The 26,807-nt window shown below is 42.3% G+C and overlaps 1 protein-coding gene across 3 annotated transcripts in view; it reads right to left on the bottom strand.

The window, feature by feature from the left end:
• Window positions 1-26,426, bottom strand: part of SLC10A7 (solute carrier family 10 member 7) — a 199,107-nt gene extending 172,681 nt beyond the window's left edge. Inside the window, exons 1-4 of one of the 3 annotated variants that reach the window (XM_045831729.1) lie at window positions 25,796-26,409; window positions 19,129-19,211; window positions 12,516-12,652; window positions 7,163-7,238 (exon numbers count right to left, since the gene is read on the bottom strand). In XM_045831729.1, coding sequence (XP_045687685.1) covers window positions 7,163-7,238; window positions 12,516-12,652; window positions 19,129-19,211; window positions 25,796-25,895 — 396 coding nt within the window. In that variant the 5' untranslated portion in view covers window positions 25,896-26,409. Of the gene's footprint in view, window positions 1-7,162; window positions 7,239-12,515; window positions 12,653-19,128; window positions 19,212-25,795 lie in introns of those variants that run through there. The other 2 variants (XM_045831728.1, XM_045831730.1) reach the window with 2 other exon arrangements.
• Window positions 26,427-26,807: the final 381 nt, after the last annotated feature.

Below are 26,807 nucleotides of genomic sequence, written 5' to 3'. Positions count from 1 at the left end.
ACTGAGAACTGGCCACTGGATTCGGAGACTGAAAGCACTGCCAAGCGTGAAGAAGAGCCTCTCGGTTAAAGTGGTAGAAATGGAAGACAATGTGAGAGGCATTAAAAGGGATTAAATGTAAGGCTTCTACATTAACACACAAAAACCTTGGGAAATCTAGGCATGTTTCACACAGGTTTTGTAGCAGCTTGAAACAAACACACTCAACTCTTTCTAGTAATCCTAAGAATGCTCAGTTCAGGAGATGAAACTGAAGTTAAACGGCAGACACGGAAGAAGAGAAGGGACAGGCAATGCCTTGCTGCCGCTACTGTTACTTCTGCTCTTTCTCCTGTCAAAGACAAAAAAACTGTTGCCACTTCCCAGACCCCACAGGAGCCTAGCGGGGCGTGGGGGTGGGGGGGAGTGCACATCTGCCAGCCAGCTTGCAAGAGGGATCAACACTGCCAGCTCTTGTCAGCTGTAAGATTCCTCCAAGACACCATTAAATTCCCGCTGCAAGCAAAAGTGGTAACTGGCCCCATTTCACAGAGGAGAAAGGCAAGGCCCAGAAAGGCCAAGTGACTGCAGAGGCGGAGACGAGTGACTGACAGATCAGATTTCCATCTCACTCCCAGTTCTCTCTGGGTTGATCAGATCTCCTCTAAACGCCTTTATAAATGTTTCAATGAATCTGATCTTCATGCATGGGATTAGCAAGATCAGCTCCCCACTGATAATGCAAAATAACCCTGAAATGTTTCAGGCCTCCCGGATAAGCCAGGAATAGAACTTTTTGTCTCCACTTGGGCTGTGATGATCTTGATCTTTCACCTCTGGCAAAAATCCTCTCACGGCTGTAACTTTAAAGTTAGTAATGAGTACCTCATTTGCTTTCCAAGCAGACAGGAAAGCTTTTTTAAATACACTCACACTGCCGTGACCTCCATCCATGACTTAAAGAGTTCACCACATGCGATAATTTTCTTTGCTCAGAAGGCATTTCTTAATTTGTCTCTGAAGAGATTTGGGCACTAACCCCCTGGATGAAATTCACACACACACACACACACACACACACACACACACACACACACACACCATACTCTTTTAACTCGTTGTTACCCTTCTACTCTCCCTGAAATCAAACCTTTCCCTAACGTGTACTTGGAATTCTGCACGGCTATCAGAGGGTTCTACAAGTAAAATCTAATCAAAATGCCAGCGACGTGTGTTTACATTGAGAGAAGCACAGGGTCCCACCCGAGGCCAGGCGGGAGGGCGCTGGGGCGTACAGGAGGCACGCCCCGTCCTGACCCCGACACTGAAGCTCTGGCTGTCCCACACTGCCTAGCGGGGCGGAACTCACTTGGGGTGCATTGGAGGTTTTTTCTGCACCAAAGGAGAACAATAATTTGACAACATGGGCCAACAGAAAGCCACTCCACTGTTTTGCCCAGTTTTATGAGGTTTACAACGTGAAATAGAGATTTCACATTATAAGAATTTTTAGGACATCTTTCGGACATCTGTCTTCTCAGCATTTTAAAAAGAAGTAGAATCCCGAGGCCCATCCGTCATCGAGGCTAATTCGATAGGTCTAAGGTACAGAAAAGAACGTTCTTTTCCTGACCAGCCCAGGTCATGCCAGTGTAGGCGGTCTACGGAATCCACTTGGAGAAACAAACGAAAAACCCCACACCAACAGTATAATAACATGCCTGTAACCAGCACACTGCTGTCGGTGGTGAACATGACTGTTTCCGTCATTCAAATGACCAGGCTCAGCCTCCAACACAGAGAACATACAGCCTAGCAGGACATACTCCTCTCTCGTGATAGAGACATGAAACGCCTGTGTAACAACGACGTGAAAACTGCACAGCACTTTCTCTCCAAACTTAGCAAAATGATTTTCCAGTTTAAAAAAGAGCCCTCTTTTGTAAAAGAAATCCTTGTGGTAGTTACTGTAAGGCAGAAGTTATTTGAATTTTAGTACAGTGATTTTTTTAGCAAGACCCCTGAAGGTTAAAACTTTTGTAAGGCTTTCAAAAGATAATCTTTTTTTTTTTTTTACCACAGAACTTTATATTTGGAACAGAAGTTTAAACCTAACAAATGTACAGTTTCAAATAAAGAATAAGTGTGTATCCTGTGTCTCCCATGTTACAATAAAACAGAAAACGCTGTGATCTGCCTTCTTTCTTACACTTAGGACTAAAATGAGGTCTCGCCCAGCCCTTCCTTTTGTATTATTTACGGACAGAACCGAAGCCGCACACGCACAACACACGCACCGGCGGCACCGCCGTCCGCGAGACCGAGTCCACGGCACGCTTCTGGAAATTCCGTTTGAAATACCGGAACGAGTAACTAACAATCACAAAAAAAGAACCTAACCATGTTCCCAACATTTAAATAAAAGTAGTTTAAAACTTTAAAGCCACAAAGTAAGACTGTCAGTAAACAGAAAGACCCTAAGCAGTCTCTCTTTTTTTTTCTAAAATTTAATCTTTTTGTATTTTTTCATTACTAATTAGTCCCCTCATGTGCCCTCCCCACAGCAGCCACCACACTGCTGTCCGTGACCACGAGTCCCTTTTCCTTCTTGCTCAGTCCCTCCACCCCCAACCACCACCATCCCCCTCCCCCCCCTCGCCACCCATAGCCGTGGTCTTCTCTCTATCTATGCATCAGCCGCTGCCGTTTTGCTTGTTTGCTCACTCTCCCTTGCACACCTAAGGGACACGCTAGCCTTCCAGCACATGTGCACTGTCACGCACTCACGCTGAGTTCCTTCTGCTGCTAAAAATTCTTGTAAATCCTAGTTGGCTCCCTGAAACAAAAATACCTACATTATAAAAACAAAAATTGTTTTATAACTTTAACAAAAGGTAATAAGGCTATTTCTCGCCAAAGTACATACAGTCTGTGAGTTTAAAGGATGCAATAACTTTCTGTCCATGACAAAACCTTTTGGTAACCAACAATTTTATGGAAAAGGCCTTTAAAATGACAGGCATATTAGTAACAGAAAAAATTTCTTCCTATGTTACATAACAGCTTTGCAAAATAAAACTAAGAGAATCATTTCAAATAACACTATTATATCTGCATACAACCCCCAAATTGTTAAGTACAAATATGCTACATGATCGCAGATGTCCTTTCATACCTGCGGGCACACACTAAATGTGTATATACATTAAAGATGTATATATAAACATATGAGGACATCAACTGCATGTTTGGAAGTTTAGTAACACAAGTCTGGAAGAAAAGAGTGTTTCTTACATGTTATAAACACTGCAAAGAATAGTCAGTTTGAAAGGACACGGAAATGCACCCCACCAATTTTTCTACCGTGTTGAATGAAACCCACGTGGGTACAAAGCCGCTGTCTGCCACACGGAACGCAGAACCTCAGAGAAGCAGACTCAAACTTTCACCCAACGGCACGGGACACTGGATTCAGCTATTGGACCTTTTCTTTTACATGAACCAATAAATTCACTCTCTGTCTGCAGACTAGATTAATCTTCTCTTAAATTTACTTCAACAAAAGCTTATATTCAGTTACCTTATACCATTATTTTAGAAAAGATTAAACTTAAAATTATCTAATATTTTTACTTGTAGATCATTTTCTTCCATATTCTGACATAAGTATAAAACAGTCTCTTCATTTCACAGCAGAGGATATGACTAAACTGGATTTTGCAAGTGTCGTTTCTGAAGCTCAACTTTTGATATTTATGACAAATTGAATCTCACTCCCCAATGCTCGATAGGGATGAAGACACGCCATATAAACAGAACTCCCGAGTGCACCCCTCCACCCATCTATGGGGATCTGTGTGCACACACTCTGCCTGCCCTCCCGTTAGTATGAATCCACAATCCAAGTCCTACTGAAGCTCATATGACCCAGCACCATTCTCTCCGACTTGCCCAAATAAAGGGCTCCAGCACTCCCTCCCATACATCGACAGCTCCCTCTCTATTGTACAATTCCCATCACAATAGAAACATGTGGTCATTTCCGCACTAAAAAAAAAAATCCTGACCCCACATTCCCCTCTAAAAATGGCCCCATTTCTCTATTCCCTTTTACACAAAAGACCTCAAAACAGACGTCTGTGCTCTGGTCTCTAATCCCTCTCCTCCCGTCTTTCCATGAACGTACTCCAAACAAGCACTTGCCCTTACACTCTACCAAAACCACTGCGGCCAAGGCTACCAGGAACCTCCACATAGCCAAATTCAAGGTGGATTCTCAGAATTCATCTTACATGAGTCGTTTCCGCAGAATTTGATGGAGCTGATCCCTTGTCGCCCTTCAGACGCTCCCATCACTTGGCTTCCAGGATGACATGCTTTCTGATTTTTCTCTCCATTTCACTAGTTATGTTTTCTATATTGCCTTCGCTGTGACTCCTCATTGTCGGAGGGCTGCAGACCTGCCTCTCTTTTCTATCCGTGCTCTCTCCCCAAGTAATCTCACCCAATCTTGGCTGCAAATGCCATTTCTGCACTGATGGCTCCCTAATTCATATCTCCAGCTTAGACCTGAACTTCAGCTCTGTATCTAGTTGCTTTCCGACATGTCTATTTGGATATGTAACAGGCACCTGAACACAACGAAAACACAAACTCTTGATCTTTACCCATATGGGTGGCATGACCCAGTTCCCTCCTCCTTTAGGGCACATCAACGACAACACATGGTAAAGCCACATGACTTGTCCCGGCTTTTTTAATGTGAGCAGAAGTGCCATGTATCACTTCCCGCCTGGTTGGTGGAAAGTATCTGTGACTCTCCAATCTCTCTCTTTCCCACTGTGGCAACTGAAAATGCTCTGTGTTCCGGCCAAATGGTGCACCGACCAAATGGTGCACTTTCTACTAACAAAGCTTCCTTAGTGATGGCAAAGACCTTCCAAGGGATCCACAGGGGACGTGTACCATGAGCAAGAAATGAACCTATATAGTTGGCCATCGAGATTTTGGCATTCTTAGTTCTCACCCAGGCTGATACTGCCAAACCTACTCTCGCATGGTACTCATCTCCCCATCGGCAACTCCGGCCTTTCAGCTGCTCAGTCAAAAACCTTGAAGTCATTCTTAATGCCTCTGCTTCTCTCACACCCCACACCCAATTCATCAGCACACCCGGTGCCTGCAAAATACATCAGGAATCCAACCACATTTCCGTGCCTCCACTACCATCCTGCTCTTCAGAAAGACACTGGTAGGAAATTGAAAAAAAACAAAAAAACAAAAGAACAAAAAAAAAACAAGCCATACACTAGGAGAAAATACTTAAAAAGCATATATCTGATAAAGGGGACTTGCATCCAGAATATAGAAAATGCTCAAATCTCATCAATAGGAAAACAAAATACTCCATCTATTTTTTAAAAAAGCAAAAGATTTCATAGACATTTTATCAAAAAAAACTTGGACAGCAAATAAGCACATGGAAAGTTCATAATGCTCACCTTTACTAGTCACTGGGACATGCCAACTAAATGAAAGCCACAGCAAGATACCACTACACACATATTAGAATGGCTAAGATTAAAACGGCCGACAGAACCAAGAGCTGGTGCAATATGGGCGCTGAACTCTCAGACACAACTGCTTGAAATGTAGAATGTGCAACAACTTTAGAAAATACTTTGGCAATTTCTTAAAAAGTTATACATGCACTTTTGGTAACAAGGAAAGTGCCCATAAAGTAATAGAAATGGTTCACTGCAGAAGCTATTTACAGATGATTTACAACTATTTATTTGTGCTTCTTGCCTTGGTTGAAAGTACTAAAACACACACCTACTAGATGATCCAGCCATTGCACTAAATATTCCCAAGAGAATTGAAAGTATGTGTCCACTTATTTGTACATAAATGTTCAAAGTCCCAAAGTCAAAACTGCCCAAATGTCCATCAACAAGTGAATGGATAAACAAATTTTGGCATATCTGTACAAAATAATACAACTCAGCGATAAAAAGGAATGAATTATTGATACACACAATATAGATGAATCTTCAAATATGTTGAGTAAAAAGAAAAAATAAAGAGTACACATTGTATGATTTCATTACATAAAAGTCTAGAAAATGCAAACTAATGCACAGCAATGGAAAACAGATGTGTGGTTGCCGGGAGGAAGGGGGGGCTCAGAAGGACAGGCAGGGGGATTATCAGGAGTGCAAGGAGACCTTTGAGGGTGCTGGACACACTCACGGTCTTCATTGCAGTGATGGTTTCACAGATACAGACGTGTGTCAAAACATTAAAGTGTGTACATTTGTGCAGTTAATTGTATGTCAATAATACTTCAATAAACCTGTTGTTAAAAAGGATGTAGCAAGTGATCAAGAAATATTTTGGGAATGAATAAAGTGGATGACAATAAAAAAAGATGCAGAAAAACCAAAATCCTAAGAAAGAATTGAGGTGGCAACCCCTGATGTCTTGTCTTCCCTTATTCAATAGTATCCTTTCCTGAATGGTGGGGTGTAAGTGGAAATGGAGGAGTAGACTACTATGAAGCGAAGTCCCTGGTATAAAGTTGTATGCCTTTCAGCCCGGAAGAACCACCTGCCAGTAGCTCCTGAAATGGACAAGTGCTGTCCCAACATACAAGCAACTGCTGTCCCAATACACAAACCATCTTCTTATGCCACAGTCCCCTAGCAGCTGGGTAATTTCTCTGAACTTATCTTAAAAATCTGGCCTTATTTCTCCTTTGTATATCATTTTCACTAACCACTAAACTTCTACTGGCCCTTTTCCATGAATGTAATTTGTTACAACTTTTTTTTTAAGAACTAAGGAATGGCTGTGGCGGGCGTCCTCAGTTCGTGGATGTGTCAGTTCAAGAGTCTTGGGTGAGAAGTCACTCTCCTTGGATTCCACGTCTCATCTCCTGGTTTCCCCCAAGGCAGAAAAATCACCACCCTACATCACTCACCTCCCTTGCTCTTCTCTTTGAAATCTCCAATTCTACTCATCATAGTCAATTTTAGCATCATCCTAATATATAAATACACAAGCTTCTGTCATAAGCTGCTATGGTTATGCATGTGACATGGCCCCTTCGTCATAAAATAGAATATAAAAAGAAAAGCACAGCGCCCATTTCTACTGAAACAGAGTTAGCCCTATGACTCACCTCATTTCCACCGACCGCCTTGGTTAGAATCACTGCAGAAGACACAGGGGGAGGCATGCAGCCTACAGTCTGCAAACTGAAAAAGAAGATGCAATTATAAATAGTGGTTTTTTAAGCCAAAAACAGTTTTCACTACACTCATTCCAAAATAGCAGAGCTGAGTAAATGAAAATAGGAGAGAGATTCTTCCTGCACATGCCCTGTTGAGTGCAGACAATTCTGTATGAGGCAACATGGCTCAGAAGACGCTGCAAACGCATGGGAAAGCTCTCATTCCATTCCCAGGCCCCGGAGATTTTATTCTTAAAATTATTTAAGCTCTTATTATGTAATTCAAAAAAAAAACCCAAATTACAGGAAGCATAGTCAATGGAAAACAAAATGGTTAATTATTTGGTAAGAGTATATAATTTTTGATCTGAGGTTATTTTCAGGTATTTTTTCTGCACATTTTTTTGTAGAAAGTCTTTGGGCAAAAATATAATTTTAAAACCACTTCGAAAGTTCAAAAATACTTAACAAAACACAAGCTACATTTGCTGATCCCTCTCTATAAATCAGCAGTTCTCAAACTTTCATCTCACGACAGGCATTCTCGTGTTGTTAGAACACCGTTATAGAAACGGGCATGATGCAATCACGCACTTCCTGGACTCAGACTGTAATAAATTCTAGCGTCTAGTCTAACCTTTGACTTTAATACCCAGATCATGACGAGAAGTCTGCCCTCCTGGTTCGGGGTAGAAGACACGCTGCAGGACAAGCGCACAAGGCGACACGCAGCCGATGGGAGTGCTGGGGATGGAAGCGCTCCTCAGCACTCGGGGAGCAACAGGCCTGACTGAAGTAGGGAGTTCGGACAGGACACGGAGGGCTCAGAGTGTCTGCCTAACATTTTGAATGTAAGACTACAAGTAATTTTTATTCACGTTCGTAATGATGCATTATTTAAACTTTATACAATGGATTTACATTAGCTCTGAAATTTAAAAAAGAAAAATAAATTTTAATTCATTTTGACAGAAAACATATAAGAAAACAACTTTTATGGAATTTCCAGCTCAGTTCAATTCAATAGGGTCTCCCTTTAAGGACGGTTTCCTAGCACCCAAGTGATGCTGACGTAGTCCGCCCGATGAGGAATTCCCAGTCTCTGAGCCTTCCTTATGATTATCACCGTCCTCATCACTAAGTTACTAATAAGCATTTACCATTTGCAGTAGATACTGTTCTAGACACTTGACTCGCTTATTCCTCAGTAGTATTTCAGATAAGTGCTATTATTATTATCATCATTTTACTGAAAACTGAAATTAAGAAGCAAGTTAAATAACTTGCCTAAACTCACAAAGCTGCCTGACTAGGGTTAAACTTTTACTCTGGAATCCAGGGTCAAGGACCTGCCTTACCTCCAGCCTCTCTGCCTTCCACCCCCGCTGCCACCAATTCTAGGAATAGGTCCTCTCAGATAGTTTCGATTTTTCAGTGTTTTTGATCTTTCCCTCTCTTCTGGCCCTTTCCCTGCTATATACAAAAAAAGCAGAGTTCTCCCTATCTGAAACAAAAAAAAATCCCTAAACTATTTATGGAATACTTATGCCTTTTAGATGTAGGATACCACACAAGGGTATAAAAAAAGCATGAGGTATCATTCCTACCTTTAACACATAAATTCAGAAGACTGAACACATAACTATAGATAATTAACCTTGAATTAGTGCTGTTACCTCCTCAAGACATAATCCTACTTTTTCACTGCGACTCACCATCACCCTTCACAATGCACTCCACCCCCATGACCCAAAAGCCCATTCTCTCTTTACTCCCCCGGGATGGGACTTACACCCCTTCTACTAGTAAAAGTCATCTTAAGTAACTTTTACTTAACCAGGCATCTCCTACCCACCAAATCCAGTATCAGTTTCCCCGTATTCATTCTTCTTTCTTTCTTGTTTCTCAATGCACTCTAGTCTCTTGGTTACCATGGTACCTCATCAATCTAATTTATCTCCTATCTTTTAAACAAGCTCATTTTAGTTTTTTTGCTGTCTTTCCTTCCTTCTTCACAATCTTATATTCACATTTGAATCTGTAGGGATACTTTCAAACTTACATTTCTATTCCTAAGTTCCATTCCTTAATTCGTACCTGTCTATAATTGCTACCTTAAACTAAACATGCCTAATGTTAAATTTATGCATTTTCTTTTTTTTAATTTTTTACTGATTTAGAGAGAGAGAGAGGAAAGGAGGGAGGGGCAGGGAGAGAGAAGCATCAGTTTTTTGTGTCATTTATGCATTCATTGGTTGATTCTTGTATGTGCCCTGACAGGGGATTGAACTCACAACCTTGGCATATTGGGAGGATGTTCTAACCAACTGGTCTACCCAGCCAGGGCCAGATTTATGTATTTTCTAAAAAAATTAATTTTACTCTTAATTGACCTATTTTTATCAATGGCATTATAGCATTTTCCTTATGGTTCCAGTTTGAAACTGGAGTTATGTGAGGTTCCACTCACTCCTCATCAATCACCACAACTTGTCACTCTTCTATGACCACTTGCCATCATCCCCCTTCAGATGAGATTCCCCCAAGTCTGGACACATCCAAATGCCTACGGAATGCTCTCTCTACCCCCAGTCTTCCCCTTCAACACAGCAACGTAAGGAGTATGTGCTCAGAGCATATTTATTTCAATGACTTAAACACGATCCTGCCATAGGAGTCTGCAAGTCCTTAAAGTTAATGTACTAAGTATATATCTCAAATTGGGGCAAGGGAGGGGAAAAAGTAAGCCAAGAAGCGCATTCCCTGATTATGTTAGGCCAAGTTCATGCTCCTTTAAGCTTAGTGTCCGGAGGTGAGAGGTGTGTGCTCATTTACTCAGCGGAGTGAGTGAGAGTGCAAGCCCTGCTCTATGCCATCTATACATCTATATACCCCACATGACACTAGCGACACTAGCAGATCAGTCCTCCTTAATGACCACTTCTTGGCATGCCATTCTCTCGTTTAGCACACTTAAGCACCCTCCATCATCTGCAGATTCAGTAGTTCTGGTCTCCTGCAAGCTGGCCCAAATGAAACTCTTTATCTTTTCTCCCAGTAATGTCTCTGCTGAATGAACTGTTTGAATTCTCTGCTGTAGGTGTACGTAACCCTTGCAGAACCTCTTACTCTCTATCCGATTACACCACTCACCCGACATACCATGTGCTGCCCCATTTTGGTTGATTACTATGTTACGTACATGTCCTACATACCTAACTAAATTGGAAGTTCCCTGAAACAAGAAAAATGAGTTATTATCTTCCTATTTCTTAGTGCTCTATATACATGGCAGATACTGAGTAACTATTGGTTCTTAATACACATTCTACAGAGGTGAGCAAAAGTATGTTTACAGCTGTGTGCACATGAAACAGAGTGTATTCTTACATTATTATTTATTAATTATTTTATTATTTATTTATATGACAACTATAAAGCTACTTTTGCCCACTCCGGACATTTTGCTCTAAAGTGATGTCATCGTATTTATGGCATTTATGCTTTCCAGGAAAATTTTATGACCATCCTCTCAAATTCAATTTGACCAAAATAGCACTCCTGATTTTCCCCTCTTGTCCTAACTTACTTCTCTCCAGCTAAGTAAAGGATGTCACCAGTTACCCAGTGTCTCATGCCCAAAATCCAGAAGTTATCCTCGATTCCTCCCTGTCCTCCTCTCTCCCTATCCTGTTCATCTATGCATTCTGAGAATGCTGATTTTGGAATCCATCCTTTACACATCCATTTCTCCCTCCTGCGCTGCTACACCATACTAGCCTCTCAGTTGGTCTCCTGGCTTTCTCTCAGGCCCTTCTACTGTCTATTCTCTGTAGAGTGGCCAAGAGAATCACTTGCAAATATTAATCAGACAACAACACCACTTTCTCATGTAACTCCAGCGGCAGCAGTTTTCTGCAGCACTCAGAATAAAACCTGACTGCTTTCCCAAACCTGCAATGCCCCGAGTGACTGGCTCCTGCCTGCCTTTGCAACTCTGACTCATAGGATTCATTCTCCGTATCACCAGGCTCTAGTTGCTTTCCTGACCCCAGAACACCCCATGCCTGTCCCTGCCTTGGAGCCCTTGCACGTTCTGCTTCCTTTGCCTGGAACACTCTGCTCCCAGAAGAAACAATCTATTGTAATCACTGGCCCCTGTACCCGAACACTTTCAACCGTATCCAGTGTCTCACTTCACATCACTTTGATCATCTAGTTGCTTGTTTACTGAAAATCACACCCAGTCTCTTTGATGTGCAAAACTAACTGTCTCTTGGCCAGTCTTGTTCACTGTTGGTTTTCCAGTACCTCTACTGATTCCTGGCACACAGGCGCTAAATGAATGACTCAATTGACATCCCTGACCCTGTTGCTAAGCAGACAGTAAAAGTAGGATTATCTTCACTTTATAAACTGGGAAACTGAGTTTCAAAACTATTAAATGCCTTTCTCAAAGTCAAACAGCCAGTTAGGGACAGGGTCAGCGTGCCGTCTTCAAGCTGTACAGTCAGATTTAAACCAATTCAAATATTCCTTAAAAATCATTAAATTCTTTAAATTAACATGGCCACATTTTTAATGGGAGAATTTCTCATGAAAATCTATTGTTAATTCAACTGTCCAACCAAACATGCAACAGAAGTAAAAAGTTACATGCTTGTCCCCTGTATATATTTTGTCCTCCGTATACGTTTTAAAAGCACATTTCCCCCAGCCATTATCTGTATACGTTTGGCAAGATACAATTCAAAAGCTAAAGCACCCGACTGACAGCCTACACTTACACACCCACGCCCATCACACAGCCTCTAGTCCAGGGGTGTCCAACTCATTTCCACTGGGGGCCATATCAGCCTTGCAGTTGCCTTCAAAGGGCCGAACGTAATTTCAATTCTTTAACAGTTAAGGGGTAGTTACATTTATATAGTCCTAAAATTACTTCGGGCTTTTGAAGGCAATCATGAGGCTGATGTGGCCCCCAGTGAAAATGACTTTGACACCCCTGCTCTGGTCCCTTTTATTTTTCTCCCAACACAACGCTTTTAAATTCCCAGGGAAGTGTTCCCGCAGAAACTTACAGCTAAGCATATGGGTGTTATTTTAAGATTCTGTTATAAAATTCTTTGATGGACCTCCCTGATGAAACACTCATTTTAAAGGTTATTAATAATGTTAAAAGTGTTTTTGTTTTCTTAAAAGGTACTACACATAGGCCCTTTTATATATAGTTGCTGCAGAGACAAGAATGTCACTAAAAATGTCCCATTAAAAACGAACTGTTCAAAATACTTAAACATACCCTTTTAAAAGCCATTCATTGATCGGTGTGATTGATAGAAGCTGAAGAAAAAGCCATATCGTTGCTGGGAAGAACGCAAGTGTAAAGATCTGAATGAAAAGATGCAACCTTATATGCACCAAAGCACCGGTCAGCTCCTGCAAAAATAGACACAAAACTTAAAAAGTCAGAAAACTGCTTCTGAGGAGAGACTGCTACTAAAATAACGTTGCATACATTAGTTTTTTTAATTGAGATATAATTGACATATAACTTTATATTAGTTTCAGGTGTATAACATGATGATTCAATATTTGTATTTCAAAATGATCACTGCAAAAAGTCTAGTTATATCCATCAATTCGGAGTTAGTTCACAGCTAAAATTTTTACCTATAAACACATGCACAAGGGCCAAACTTTAAGAAAACATTATTAATGATGGCTATGATGTATTTCATGAAGATTATGATTTTTGTGTAAAATTCCTGAAATACTCTAACTGCTTTCAAATATATAATATACCACAACAATTCAGATTTGTGCAATTCTGGACCAGGACTAAGCTAACTACCTTTGCACTAGTGTATCTGAGAAGTGTTGCCACACATATGTTTACCTAAAAAAAATAAATCTTATTTAAAAATTTTAGCAGGACCTATCCCATTTTAATTAAATATAGTAATTAACCTCTGTTAATTACACCAGACCTAGAAAGGCCTCAATTTGGCAAGAAGTTACTAAATCTACAAGCAAATCATAATTTTAAAAAATCCTCTCCCAACAACATTCTAGAATTCAAAATCACTTTTTCCACAACATCTGCTCACTAGCTTTCTGTATTAGCACTTACTGAGGAGCAGTTACATGCTATTCTCTGAGCTTGCCCCTACATGTGTGTTCCCTCACTGAACCCTCAAATTGACCCCCTTAGGTGGGGATTATCATTCCTGTTTCACTGATGAAGAAGTTGAGGTTGAGAGCTGCTACCCAGGGAAGCTCAGCACTGAACCTAAGAAAAGTCTGCCTGCTGCTTCCACTGTGTCCCACTGATGCCCAGAAGGGCAGAAAGTCCCAGAAAATGGAACAAACCAGGCACTTGTTATGAGTCTCACAGCGAAAGGAAAAATACTCAGTTAAATTTGGGGTTTTGAATATATACTAATTAACAAGTATTTGCATTGGAATTTGTTTGAGTTACGTGGTTATTCTGTGGAAGTAAAACAAATTCAGAAAGTAGTAAAAAATTTGCACAAAACATTCAGGCAATCATTAGAGCTCATTCAGAGATGCCAGAGTCACTGGTTATAAGCACAGCATGGTAATAATGTTCCCACCATCCCCAGTTCAAGCAAGACATTTGAAAGACCCTCAGCTTCAGAGACATTAGCCAGAGTGCATAGTTAATAAGTGGTAGATCAAGGTCGCCTCATTCCCTGATCACCACTTCTAGGATCTGTCTCATCGGCTCCCATGATTTATGTCCCTGTGTGAAGACACACAGCAGTTCCATTTCCATCGCGAGATGTCCTTAATGACATCCAAGGGACTTCTGGCAATCGGGGACTGATGGAGGGCAAGTGGGCAGCACTGGACAGACCAGAAGCTGTCCTCGGTCCACGGATCAGAGCTACAAGGAAAGGGGCCTCCACACACTGCATCGGAGTCTCACCGCAGAGAAGCCCAAGCACCCGTGGGGCCAAGAATCTCAGCAGAACTGAAACTGAGTCTCACCTGGAGACACTCAGACACGTTCACTAAGTACCAGATAAATATTAGTGGTTTTATGTTTTCATTGTAATAAAATGATGAGCCAGAATGCAGGAATTAAGGCATTTGCATATACTTCTCATAGGAATATAAAATGGTATGACTTTTCTGAAAAGTAATTTGGGAAAATATATCAAGGACTATACTACAACTTATATTTTTGGATCCCAGAGGTTTATGTTTAGACATTTATCCCAACAGTATAAAAAAATGGTTACAAGCATTTATACACAGAGTGTTATCCATCACGGGCAATGGGTCCACCCAGGGGTGCCCAACCTTTGGGCGTCTCGGGGCCACACTGGAAGGAGAGTCATCTCGGGCCACACATTAAACACACAAACACTAACAAAAACTGATGAGCATGAAAAAAGGTTTTATGTAAATGTGCGATTTTGTGTTGGGCCATATTCATAGCCATCCTGGGCTGCATGCAGCCTGTGGGCTGTGGGTTGCACACCCCTGCAACCTGGGAACAACTTCAACATCCCAAGATGGGATAACAGCTAAATAACTTAAGAATTAAACAGCGTAAGAGCTACTATAAACCAAGTGAAAACTGTCAACAAGGATGTAGGAGGGCGGGGTCTCCCCCACTTAGGCAGCAGGCAAACCAGCACACCCCATGGACCATGGTCTGGCATCTCATTCCTTCACTGGACAAATACTGAGCACCCACCACCTCTCTAGGGCTTGGTCCACCTCCCCCAACTTACACTGCACATAGCACTTGACCTAGCCATGCCACTTCCAGGAGTTAACCCTTCACATACGCTCCCAAAGATGGGAAATGGCATATGTTTAGGTTATCTTTTGTAGCGAGTTTGTAAGAGCGAAACCTTGTGTATTACCTAACTGTCCATCAACAAGGGCCCAAGGAAATATATCATGATACATCCATAAACTGGAATACTTTCCAGCTCACAAAAAGAAATAGGAAGTCCTTTTTATGTTGATATAAAATAATCTCCATGATACATTTTTGAGTTAAATAAAGGAAAGAAGGCAAACAGTATAAAATGCTACATTTTAAAGGGGGGGTTCGTATGCATCTCCCCTTAGCATACAGTATCTCTGGAAAGATACACGGAAACTGTTGGCATTGGTTGTCTCCAGAGCAGAGAACTGGATGGACCGCTGGGAGAGGGTGAAAAGAAGACTTCTCACCATCTATAGTTTTGTACCTCTTGACTTATGTACATAAAGATAAACAAAATGTAAGTTATTTTTAAATATATAAGTGAAGAAAAATTAGAAAGTACTAAAGTATATGAAAGTTATTATTATACAATGTCACATGGAAAAAATAGGATCATATATGCATGTATATGTGGGTATATGTATGCAAGTATGGATAGACCTATATACATACTTAAATATATATGTACAATTTTAAAAAATGTTTTATTTAAAAATATTCTATATGTGAAATATGTTTAAGAAAAAAGAACTTAAAAACACACAGATGTTATAACAGTTATTTTTGCTCTTTCTAATCTTTGTGCAATGGGGAAATACCACCTCTGAAATCAGAAGAGCTGTGAAAAATAAAATACAGTTCAAGGATACTGGCTGACCTAGTAAATGACAGTTAGAAACAACTGATATCACGTCAGAACAACGGAACAGTAAGGGACCCAGTGAATGAATCACAAGGGCCTACTGTGCGAGGTCATAAGAGGCCTCTTAACGACAGGGAGATTAACAGACGTGAAGTGCTCCTAAGAAAGATTTTCAAGACTGTCACAAAAACCCAGTGTTATGTATTTTCTAGAATTTCCTGCAGCATCAAACAGAAATAAGGTGACACAGGAAAAGAAACAGCAAGTAACACCATAAAATCCAAAGTAGCATTATTCCATATATGTCCATGTGGAATTTAGGGCCACATATTCTAATAGATGTCATTGTGAATAATTGAAAAGTTGATTCTGCATAACATTTTGTTTTTTCACATGTAATACCAGTCAAATTCCATTGAAGTAAAGTTAAGGAGACACTCCGCATACTGATTATACCAGAGTCTCACCGACAGCATCAAGAATGGCTTAAAATCAGCAACTCTGACTGAGATGCAGAAATATTTTCATTACATACCAATTTCCCTTCTAACCCAGAAATGGAAATATACATATCCTTTATTTGATTTGTGGGGGTCAGCCTCATGGCTCTGGATGGCTCTGGGATGGAATCAAGCAGCATGAGGCTAAAGTTTGAGATTTGCTATATTTACTTCTGAGCAAATGGGACTTTAAAAAATAATCCGCTTAGGAAAAGAAGGAGAACCTGCATATTCTGCTCTCCTCAGGACCCTTGTCCGGCCCTGAGCTTCCTTCCCGCCCATCTCTGTTTCTGCCCCAGCCCCAGGCACAGCACCTTGTGGCGAGAGGCACTTCCCAGGCTATTTGTCTAAATGACTTTGGTCCTGCCACCGTCTAACTGAAAAGTCCTCTGAAACTGTAGGTTTGGAGTTAGCTTTGTATCAAATACACACATACTTCAAATGGGACCTTATTACACTGCAGTACAGTAAAATTTCAGAAACCATTTCAACAGGTATTTCAAAAACTAGAAATCAATAGTTATAAAACTGAAGATTTAGCATTGAATCTTTTTAACATGAAGTATTAACACAGAGTTCTTTATAATTTTAACAAACAAATTTTAGAATACACATATTATATCAGTGTATGAGTAATAAATACTACATGAAATGTTCACTATGAATCAAACTTGAATGGGAGCACTGTAAATGCTTTAAAATAAACTCAAATAAATAATAACTCACCTTCTATGTGCAAAAAAATGCACTATTCTAAGACCTAGCAGGATATAAAATATAGCTGTCCCGGCTGAAATTAATTTAAGGTTATTAACTAGAAGACAACTAACAACCAGGTTGCGACCTTCTAACTTAGAGCTCTTTGGTTGCCCGGGAAATTAGCAGGGCCTAGAGGTGGTTTAACATTAGACAAGGATGCAATTGATCTAGGGCATTTTAAGTTAAATGGATCTTGAAAATGAATTAATGCTGTATTAGTTTCAAAAGCATCTTTTATGGAGGAAACAGCTTTGATGGCCACTTAGATACCATGAGAATACACAGGGATCAAGGCATTTCCTCATTAGATCTCAATTAGCGAGATGACTCTGAAGGTTTCTTAGAGGCTTACAGAAGAACTTGGTCCTTAGGGAAACACCAATAACTGTGGCATTCCTTCTTCAACTCCTGCATCCCCTGAAATTGGCTGCTTTACAGAATTGCATTAAGCAAGAAGCTAAGGTAAGAATCAAGTCTCTTGCCAGGTTCCCCCTGGCATTAAATACAGTTGTAGTAGCCATTACACAACCATCGGGGGACGTTGTTAGAACAACGTCCAAAGTAAGGGGCGTGGGCAAGGCAGCTGCCTCACAAAGAGCACCAGCCGGGGCCCTCAGGAAGACCCCCCCAAGGGAGACCAGACCAGCACCACGGGAGCAGCATGTGCCTCTCCAGACCACTGTGTCCCACACTGGCGGACCATTGGAGCTCTGGTGTTGACAGAAGAAACCCTATGCCCTCTAAGTACTAATCATAGTCCTGTTGTGTCAATAAAATTGACAGAAACTGGAATTTGACATATTTAGGAAATCCCACCCATGTAAGCTATTCTCAGAAGACCAGCAGTCCGTAAGAGTATTTAGCATTCTGGAGACACAATTTATACCAACCTGCTAACTGCAGAATACATAAATTTAGGAAAACCACATATTTTTCCCCATGTTGCTACGGGGATGATCAAAAGGAAGGAGGTAGATTTGATCTTCATTCAAACCACATTTAAAAGAAAAAAACTTTAAGTAGAGGCAAGATATGGTGCACAAACAGAATTTTAAGTTTTAAAGTCATCCCCCCCACCAAAAAAAATCCTTATTACATGGTAAGATTTTCCTGTCTGCATAGGACTAAACATCTTAGAATGACAACTTTTAAAACTCCAATTTCTTCAAAAGCAAATTCCCTACTTTTTTCCCTACTTTTTTCTTCCATTAAAACTCAAAAGGGAATCATAAATTCTCCTTGTTCCTATCTGGGGTATAAAAATGTCTGGATTTCCTTCATTCTAAGAAATCCCATGTTCAGTGACACCTGGAGCGGTAAATAATGTGACCTGGATGTCATCACGATGGACTGTGACTTCCTATGAAAAAATACCAATATTTCCTTAAAACATCTACCAGCATTTAACAGACACGCTAGCAAAGAATATACTTTAAAAAATACAAATTAGCCCTGGCTGGCGTAGCTCAGTGGATTGAGCGCGGGCTGCGAACCAAAGTGTCGCAGGTTCGATTCCCAGTCAGGGTACGTGCCTGGGTTGCAGGCCACAGCCCCCAGCAACTGCACATTGATGTCTCTCTCTCTCTTTCTATCTCCCTCCCTTCTCTCTCTAAACATAAATAAATAAAAAATCTTTTAAAAAATACAAATTAGTTAAAAGTCATTACAAGTATCGCTTGAGCAGCTTCAGTCCTGGGAACATCCACAGGTCCACAAAGTTACGGAAACCCCAACAAACACGAACAGCCTAGAGGCACCCAGCAGGGGAGACTGGAAGGAGCTGCTTCACTTCGGTGGCCGTGTTATAAGCCCACGGATCGTAAGCCCTCCTCAGGGTCCATGCTGCTCACCCACAAAGTCTCCAGACTCTGCAGGTACAAAGCACAAGTCCTATGCCGAAGTCCAGGTTAGCTTCTGTCACAGTGAGTGAGGCCTTTGGGCTACTGGTGCGCACACATTTACAAAAGGATTCTGACATTTCAAAATAGGCAGTACAAATTCAATTTTTCTCCCTGGTTTGCCTGTGCCCCATAGGTGACAGTACCTCTGTTTTTAATGAGAGTCCGCTGTTGAAGAATATTGTTGCCACAGCGATGTAGGAGACAGTTATTTCTGGCTTCAGCGGTCCTGAAGAGAGAAAAATGAGTTACTGTTAGATGGGCATTTCTAGTCTTCCTGAGTGAAAGAGACAAATCCCCCGGAGAAGGACAAACAGTACTCGGGACCTCAGTGTTGACACTGCTGTCCTCACAGAGTTAGGCGTTTGCTGTGACACAGTCTAATTCCAGAGAGGAGTTTCCAGAGGGAAGGGCCGCGGCTGGCCAGTGCAGCACAGCGTCCTTCGAGCACAGAAACGAAAGTGAACCCCGCTCCCCACGGGACCGCACACAGTGACCGCCCTTCAACACGGGCCCGCCCAGTGTCCACCGCCACGTCAGCGCTCACATAGCAACGGACATTCCCCACACCGGAGGGAGGGAATCAACGGAAGCAGCTACATGTCTTTAGCAAACAGCATGTTATTTCTTCCAGCACACCAGAAAGAAACGCTTGTATTCATGCATTCAGTTCTCCCCAAGAGTATTCAATCTACGACTGTTGACTGGGCACTCGCTGTGTGATGGAGACAATGCAGACAGAGCAAGAAGAGCGCTCAACCATCTGCTGTCCAGACTGTAAACAGCATGAAAGTGTGCCTAGCCCCGGGTGCACTGCAGTGAACCCGACAGGCCTGATCTTTGCCCTCCAGAAAAATTCTCTCCAAAGCTGGGCTGGCATCATCCCAGGGGCTTTAACGTTGTGAGTATGATAGGGGAGACCCTAACCTTTATTCGTTTTTGTGGCTTGTACACAATTGGCTTAAAGACCTAATGTGCTAACCAATGGATAACATCCTTGTAAAAGACATAGTCTGAGAAAATACCACTTTATGCCTGTATACAAGTGATTCTCTGGCAGGGGCAGCCGACATCGGGCAACATTTAGACATTTCTCGGTTGAGTTAACTCAGGCACCAGGAGGTATGACTGGCATCTAGTGGACAGAGATCGGGAATCCTGCTCCACACCGTGGGAGGCTCAGGGCAGGCCTCCAGCCAGCAGTAGTGCTGTGGCTGAGAAACCCCCCGAGAACGGTTTGAAATCCGAGATTATCTCATAGCTGACATTCCATTCAGGCCTCTTGTGCTGGGTTGAGTAGAGTCCCCTCCAAAATTTGTATCCGCCCAGAACCTGTGAATGTGACCTTATTTGGAAGTAGGGTCTTTACAGATGTACCATATTTTATCATGTATAATGTGCACTTTTTTGCCCAAGTTTTTGAGGGAAAAAATAAGGATGCACATTATACATGGGTGTAATGATTATACACCATGGACATAACAATGAATCCCGTGTATAATGAGTGTTAAATGTGAGTGTACATTATACATAGCAAAGTATGGGTGATCAAATTAAGATGAGGTCTTATCTGATTACCATGGACCCTAATCCAATGACTGGTATTCTTTTTTTCTTGTTTTCAGATTTTATTTATTTTTAGAGAAAGTGATGGAGGAGGAGAGGGAGAGAAACAACAATGTGTGGTTGCTTCTCCCAGGTCCCCTGTTGGGGACCTGGCCCACAACCCAGGTATGTGCACTGACTGGGAATCGAACCAGCGACCCTTTGGTTTGCAGGCTGGCACTCAGTCCACTGAGCCACACCAGCCGGGGCTCCATGACTGGTATTCTTATAAAAAGAGGGAAACTTGGACTCTGTCACGCACAGAGAGACGATGGCCATGTGCAGACAGAGGCAGAGCCTGGAGCCCTGTTACCGAGGAACACTGAGAGCTGGCAGCCACCACCAGCTGAAGCAAACAAGGAAAGGCTCTTATCTGCAGCCTCCAGTGGAAGCGTGGCCCTGCTGGCGTCTGATCAGACTTCAGCCTCCAGAACTGTGGCTAAATAAGTGTCTGTTTTAAGCAACCCAGTTTGTGGCCATTAGTTGTGGCAGTCCTAAAACACTGACACACCGTTAAGCAAAACAACAGCACCGCAGTCACGGCTCCTGCCTTCCCCAACTCCCCACCACACCTACGGAGATTAATGAGTTCCAAGCTCAGGAATAACCACCATTCATTCAGTCAATGGGTATTTATTGAGCGACTATGATATTTTTGGCATTTGTAGTACAACTGTTAATAAAATATGACAATTGTCTCCTTAAACAATGCTATAGATTCTTTCATCTACCTGGAATTTATAGATCATTTTGCTGAGATTTGAGAAAAGGGAGTGAAAGGGAGAAAGTGAGTGCAAACAGCATCTCGTATCAGGTAAAGGCTGCTCACACACTTAGGAGGAGGCACATTATCATTATACTTGTGAGTGAACAGAAGCTCACTCTTCTCAGCAGCTCACACGTAGAAGTAATGTGTCCTCAACAACTGAGGAAGGTGATTCCGAAACAGATTTTAGAGTCAAGGAGTCTGGCTTGTTTTGAAAATAGGTGCTTCCCAGGAATTTTAAATACAGTTTCTAAAAACTTGCATCATTTTTATTTTCCTCCAATCTCCTGTGTGTGTGTTTTTTTTTTTTTATCAGACCTTATTCTTGTTCTGCCCATGGTGGTACTCCAGAATTTCCATCTAGGATGGGTCAGAGTGAGCAATGTGGTTGCAAGTGACAACTAGGGGACACGTCCACAGGTGTGTCTCCCTAGCAAGCATATGGCATTTGCTTAGATTCCGTGTTTCTCTGGGGCAGCTACAGCACCTACCTTAGTTGGCCAACAACTGACTTTTTACAGAACTTTTCCCACAATTCACATACACACATAAATACACATGACAACTATCAACTAATTGGCATAAATCAGTGAAATGATTCTTGACTTTCAGTGTTTTAAATTGTAGAAACAGGTTATACTGTTTTTTTTTTAATTAGATGCATCTCTAAATAACTCTACACCATGAAAGGACATGGTGGGGTATTCCAGGGTTACCTACAAGATACCGTTAAAAGGGAAAGGAGGAAATCATTCTGATTTGGAGAAACCTAAGGCCCATTTGAGACAGGACCACAGAGGTGCCAACATACAGCTCAGCATTTGAATGCAAAACTAGAAGTCACCCAGGGCTGCAATAAAAGCTTGGTAAATATTTGCACAGAGGTGAGAGTTGAAACTACTATTTTAAAATGATACCTGGTCTGCTCCAAGGTACTGATTATATCCTCCAGCTCACCAAAATAACCAGACTTAGATCTGAAAATGGCTGTAAAGCTAAAGTAGAAATGTAAGTTTTAACTTTTCCTCTAAACAAAAGCAACAAGTGTTTATCAGTGAAAGTTAAATGAGGTAGCACAGTCAAAAGAAAAGTTGGCCAAAAAAAAAGTGAAGCAATTTTGGGTCTCCAGAACTCGTGCTTTTTAATGAAGGGAAAAGAAAATGATTTGAAATGCTTAAGAATGCAATGAACTATTACTATTTCATAAAATCTACTCATCACCAAAGTAAATTTCACTTCTGAACCTAATCTAAGATATCCATGCCGATATTCTTAGACTGATAGCATGTTTCTGGTTATTTTTTTTTTTCCACTGGAAAGATGAAGCAGTCATCTTCCTTTCCTTTTTAGGGTTAATGTATTGTTCATGGCAACAATTTAAGTTAAGATGCAGGTAGACATGACGGAGTTACTCTACTGCCAATGAAGTAACCCTTTCTCTTACCAAGAATAAATAACAGTGTTGAAAACACGGAAACTCTAAGGTGTGCCCAACTCGGCTTCCCTGAGTCTCAATGGAAGAGATTAATGACATCTCAGAATGTATGTACATTTACATCTACTCTGGCTCTTTAGTTCCAACCTTCTTTTGTTTGTCGAAAAGTGAAATGTAAGGGAGTAAAAAGAAAAGTGAACTAAGAATCAAATCATCTAGGCTAGGACCTATTGTACTCTTTCCCATCTGGAAAGTCATTTAACCTCTCTAATTTAAGGGTTCCCACATCTACAAATTTCCTGCCACACACAACTCACCAACTGGCTATGAAGATTTTTTTAAAAGGGAGGTCAGATCATAGTTGTGATACTTTAAGTGTAGAAGTCTTACACTTAAAAATAAAGAGCATAGTCATCGAGGCCCTGATTCAGGGAAAGGTGAAGGGAGCATCTTAACGAGTGGAAGAATACCAAAACTCTTCCCATTTAAAGGAATGTCTAGAAAATTGTTCTACTGAAATCTGTTCAGCCTATGTGAATGTATTAAAAATCACAATCTCAATGTACAGAGCTCATAAATGGAAACTTTGACTAAAAGCTAGAAGCAAGCAAAAAGGTGCTTTAGACCATTCTAAGGGGCAGCATAGGACAGAAGCATTTTCCGCAACCACGCCTTTCCTTGTTCCGAGATTTCTGTTGGATGAAGTAGTAGAATGAATGTGTGGCTTGGCAATTTTTCGAGTTTTGTTTTTATTTAAGAGGTCTTAAGGTCAGTGCAAAGCTCAACAGAAACATCAAGCACTTAGCCTGACAGCCTGTCTAAGAAATTCCGAAGAATTGCTTGCCTAGCTTTTGTTTGTACAGATGGACAGCTAGCTACCAAAGAAATCATGAGTTTACTGTTGTCTAACGTGGGCAGACTCCGCTCTGCTCCTTTGGGCCAAAAATCGGGGCACAGAAAATGTCTATTACAGAGAGCCCTTCTTGTTAATTAATAGTCATTCATTTTTCATCATTTTTCACCAAGGAAAGGTGTATGGATTTTGCAACTGGTATGAAATGAGGGGGAGTCCTGGTCTCCAGTCCTTCCTCTCCCCCAGCTCCCCTAGCTAACGGGACCCCGGGTCAGTCACCTGCCCTCTGGTCTCAGTACCTTCAGCTGTAAAAGCAGCCTGTCAGGTGAAAATACTTAAAAAAAATCCCTTTTGGCCCTTAACATTCTACTCTTATAAAAATTAAACAAAGAAATGAATTATCCTAGATCAACAGCATGAGGACTAGTGAAAATAGGAAACAGTATTTCTAAGGTACAGTAATGTACCAAAACTTCAAGAAGCGGAGTCCAAGGGAAGAAATAAGATGACAATCTGCCTCACACACTCTACTGGAAGCCCTGGGGAAATGATTCAGCATTCAACACCCCTTCTTCCCACGGGGCACCCCGGAAATGTCATGTAAAAGGTATTTTACCAAACCCAGGCCCTGCAGGTCTCGACTTAAAGATTACATATCACCTGTAACTTCACCTTAACAGAGCAAATGAAAAGAGCTAACGCCAGAAGCTATACAGTGCACTAGTGAAGCTAGTAAAGTGTGCATTCCACATCGCCTCAAAGACACTGTAACTTTATTCTCACTACCCAACTAGCTAGCTGCTGGGGCAGGCGAGGTGGGGGCTTGTTTGACAGAACCTGAAATACCAACATTCCCAAGTTTCCCCAGAGCTCACTGAAAAGCTATGTCAAAGAAGAAACGGTGCCTTCAGGGGGAGGAACCACCACAAGTAACAGCTTTATTCTCAATTATAAACCCCACACATTTTGTACTAAGCTGAATATAGAAAAATAAAATAAAATAAACAAAAACGGTGTAATTCCCACAATCTTAGTTCAAGTAATTCCTTTTAAATGTTCCCTGAAGCAGCCTGTCCGTGAGGTGTTGCAGGGAGAGGGTAGAAGGAACCACTGTCCTCCTGAGAGATCGTTGCATTCACTCCCATCATGTTTTAACAACAAGGCACAAATAACTTCAAATATCCTCCACAGCGCTTCCTCACATGAAAAAGATCACCTGTGCTCACTTCTCTCCTTTATCTGTCCCTGTTGTACCCCTGATGTATTAAACCTGTCAATAAGCGTGTAGTCTGACAAACAAGGTGAAAAAGACAATAAATTAAAGAAATTCAATGAATGTTTATGAAAAGTAGGACACGATTGTCTGGGGGAGGGGAGCTATAAAAGGCTAATGACGTTTCCAGTCCTGCCCACCAATGCCCATCCCCACGTTACAAGGCTTCCTCTATTCAGGCTCTGAGTGTGATTTTAGTCCGCCTACATTTCCTTGCCAAAACACACACTGCACGGTGTCTCTCACACAGCCTGTATCTGTTGGGACTGCTGCGAAGTGTAGCAACTGAGTCCCGCCAGCACACGGAAGTAGTGTCCTGTAATGAAAATGTGCAACGTGTCAGCCAGCTGGGGAGTTTCTAGGGCAGTAGCTACCGCAGCGAATCATCACTCTCCCACGTGGGGGCCGCAAAATCTGAGCTGGAGGAGGAAGGGGTGTCCCTTGTTCGTTCTCTCACCCAACTTTTTCTTAAACGCGGGGTGGAAATGGACGAGGACAACATAGTAGTGTCCACTCCAAGAGAGATAAGGAACTCCTGGCAACCTAGCATCCCGTGGGGTAGGATGCTACTTTGAAGGGAAGAGAAATTAAGTTTCATTTCATTCTCAGTAACCTCACTCCTTGACACTATGGATACTCGCTGGCTGTTCGCGAAAAAGGAAACCTGCGTTCAAAGTCGCTTGACCCATTCCTAGTTACAAACCACCCTCTGGGGTTGGCAAAATTAAGGCATCAGCGAAAGGGCCAAAGGACACCCTGAGCTGGTCAGCGTGCCCGAGAGAGACGGACACTTCCCAGCTACGGTCTCCCCTCCTTTCCAAGACTCGCAAATTAGTTCTCAAGTGGGAATCGGGGTGGAGCGTGCGGAGGTGCAGACTTACCGCCGTTCACCCCTATGGACGGCTCCAGCTTAGCTCCGGCGATCGCCAGCACTATTCCAATCATGAACCATTCTTTCCTCATTCTCTCCAGCAGCCTCATGTTTGTTAGGGTGGGTGGGTTTTGTTTGTTTGTTTGGCTTTTTTTCTTTTTAAGCCGCGATCGCTTAATTCCCGGGGCGTCTCCACACTTTCCACGGTCCCTCTTGACATGCAGCAGAGCAAGTCAAATTGCTACTTGTAAACGAAAGACCAGGGGGTTGCTCCGGCGGCTTCTAGGAGGGCTGGGAGTAGTAGTATCCAGTGACAGGAAAGCCTCACTGAGCGCCGCCATCACTACCGTGCGCCTCCTAATAGACGCGCATAGAATCGGAGCCACTCCGGCGGCCGCTCCCAAGCGCTAATGCTCTGAAGCGGACAATTAACTGGGCCAGGCTGGCCAGCACAGGCGTTGGAGAAAAGGAGGCTAGCCGCCGGGTGGGGCTGACAGACTCGCCACTTCAGGACCTGCCGGACCTTAGGAATGACTGTTGCGGGGGGAGAAGTGAAGCGCCACCGCCATCTACCCTTATTAAGGGTCCCTCTCCGACAAACGTTTAGGTACAGCCACCCGCGACCCTGAAGATCATTTACCGAGAGGTTCTCTTTGGCGTCGCCACGAGACGGCAAGAAGGGATAGCCGTAAGCGTGGTCGAAACATCTCTGTCCGCAGGTGCGGCGGAGGTGCAGGGTTTTTTATCTGCGCATTTCTTCGGTGCTTGACGGCGCTTCCCCGACGCCGGCGGTGACGTGTGCAGGGGGGAGGGGAGGCCACTCCTAGTCACTTAGTTCCTGGCCGCAGCTGCTGGAGTTAAACGTGTCCCTGAATCCACACAGAAAAGCGGTTCCCTCGTTGCGGGGCGGAGGGGGTTCCGTAGCCCCGACGGGGTGAAAATTGGACGCCGATCCGATGCTCAAGTCCTCAGGACCCCAGTCTTCCAGCGTCCGCTGCAGCCTGCTAAGGCGGTCGCCTGCG

Source organism: Phyllostomus hastatus, unplaced genomic scaffold, assembly GCF_019186645.2.
Source record: "Phyllostomus hastatus isolate PE091 unplaced genomic scaffold, TTU_PhHast_1.1 phas_contig_159, whole genome shotgun sequence".
NCBI classification, from domain to species: domain Eukaryota; kingdom Metazoa; phylum Chordata; class Mammalia; order Chiroptera; family Phyllostomidae; genus Phyllostomus; species Phyllostomus hastatus.
Note: the sequence above shows the minus strand (reverse complement) of the source record. Positions and strands in the feature narration are given on the sequence as shown.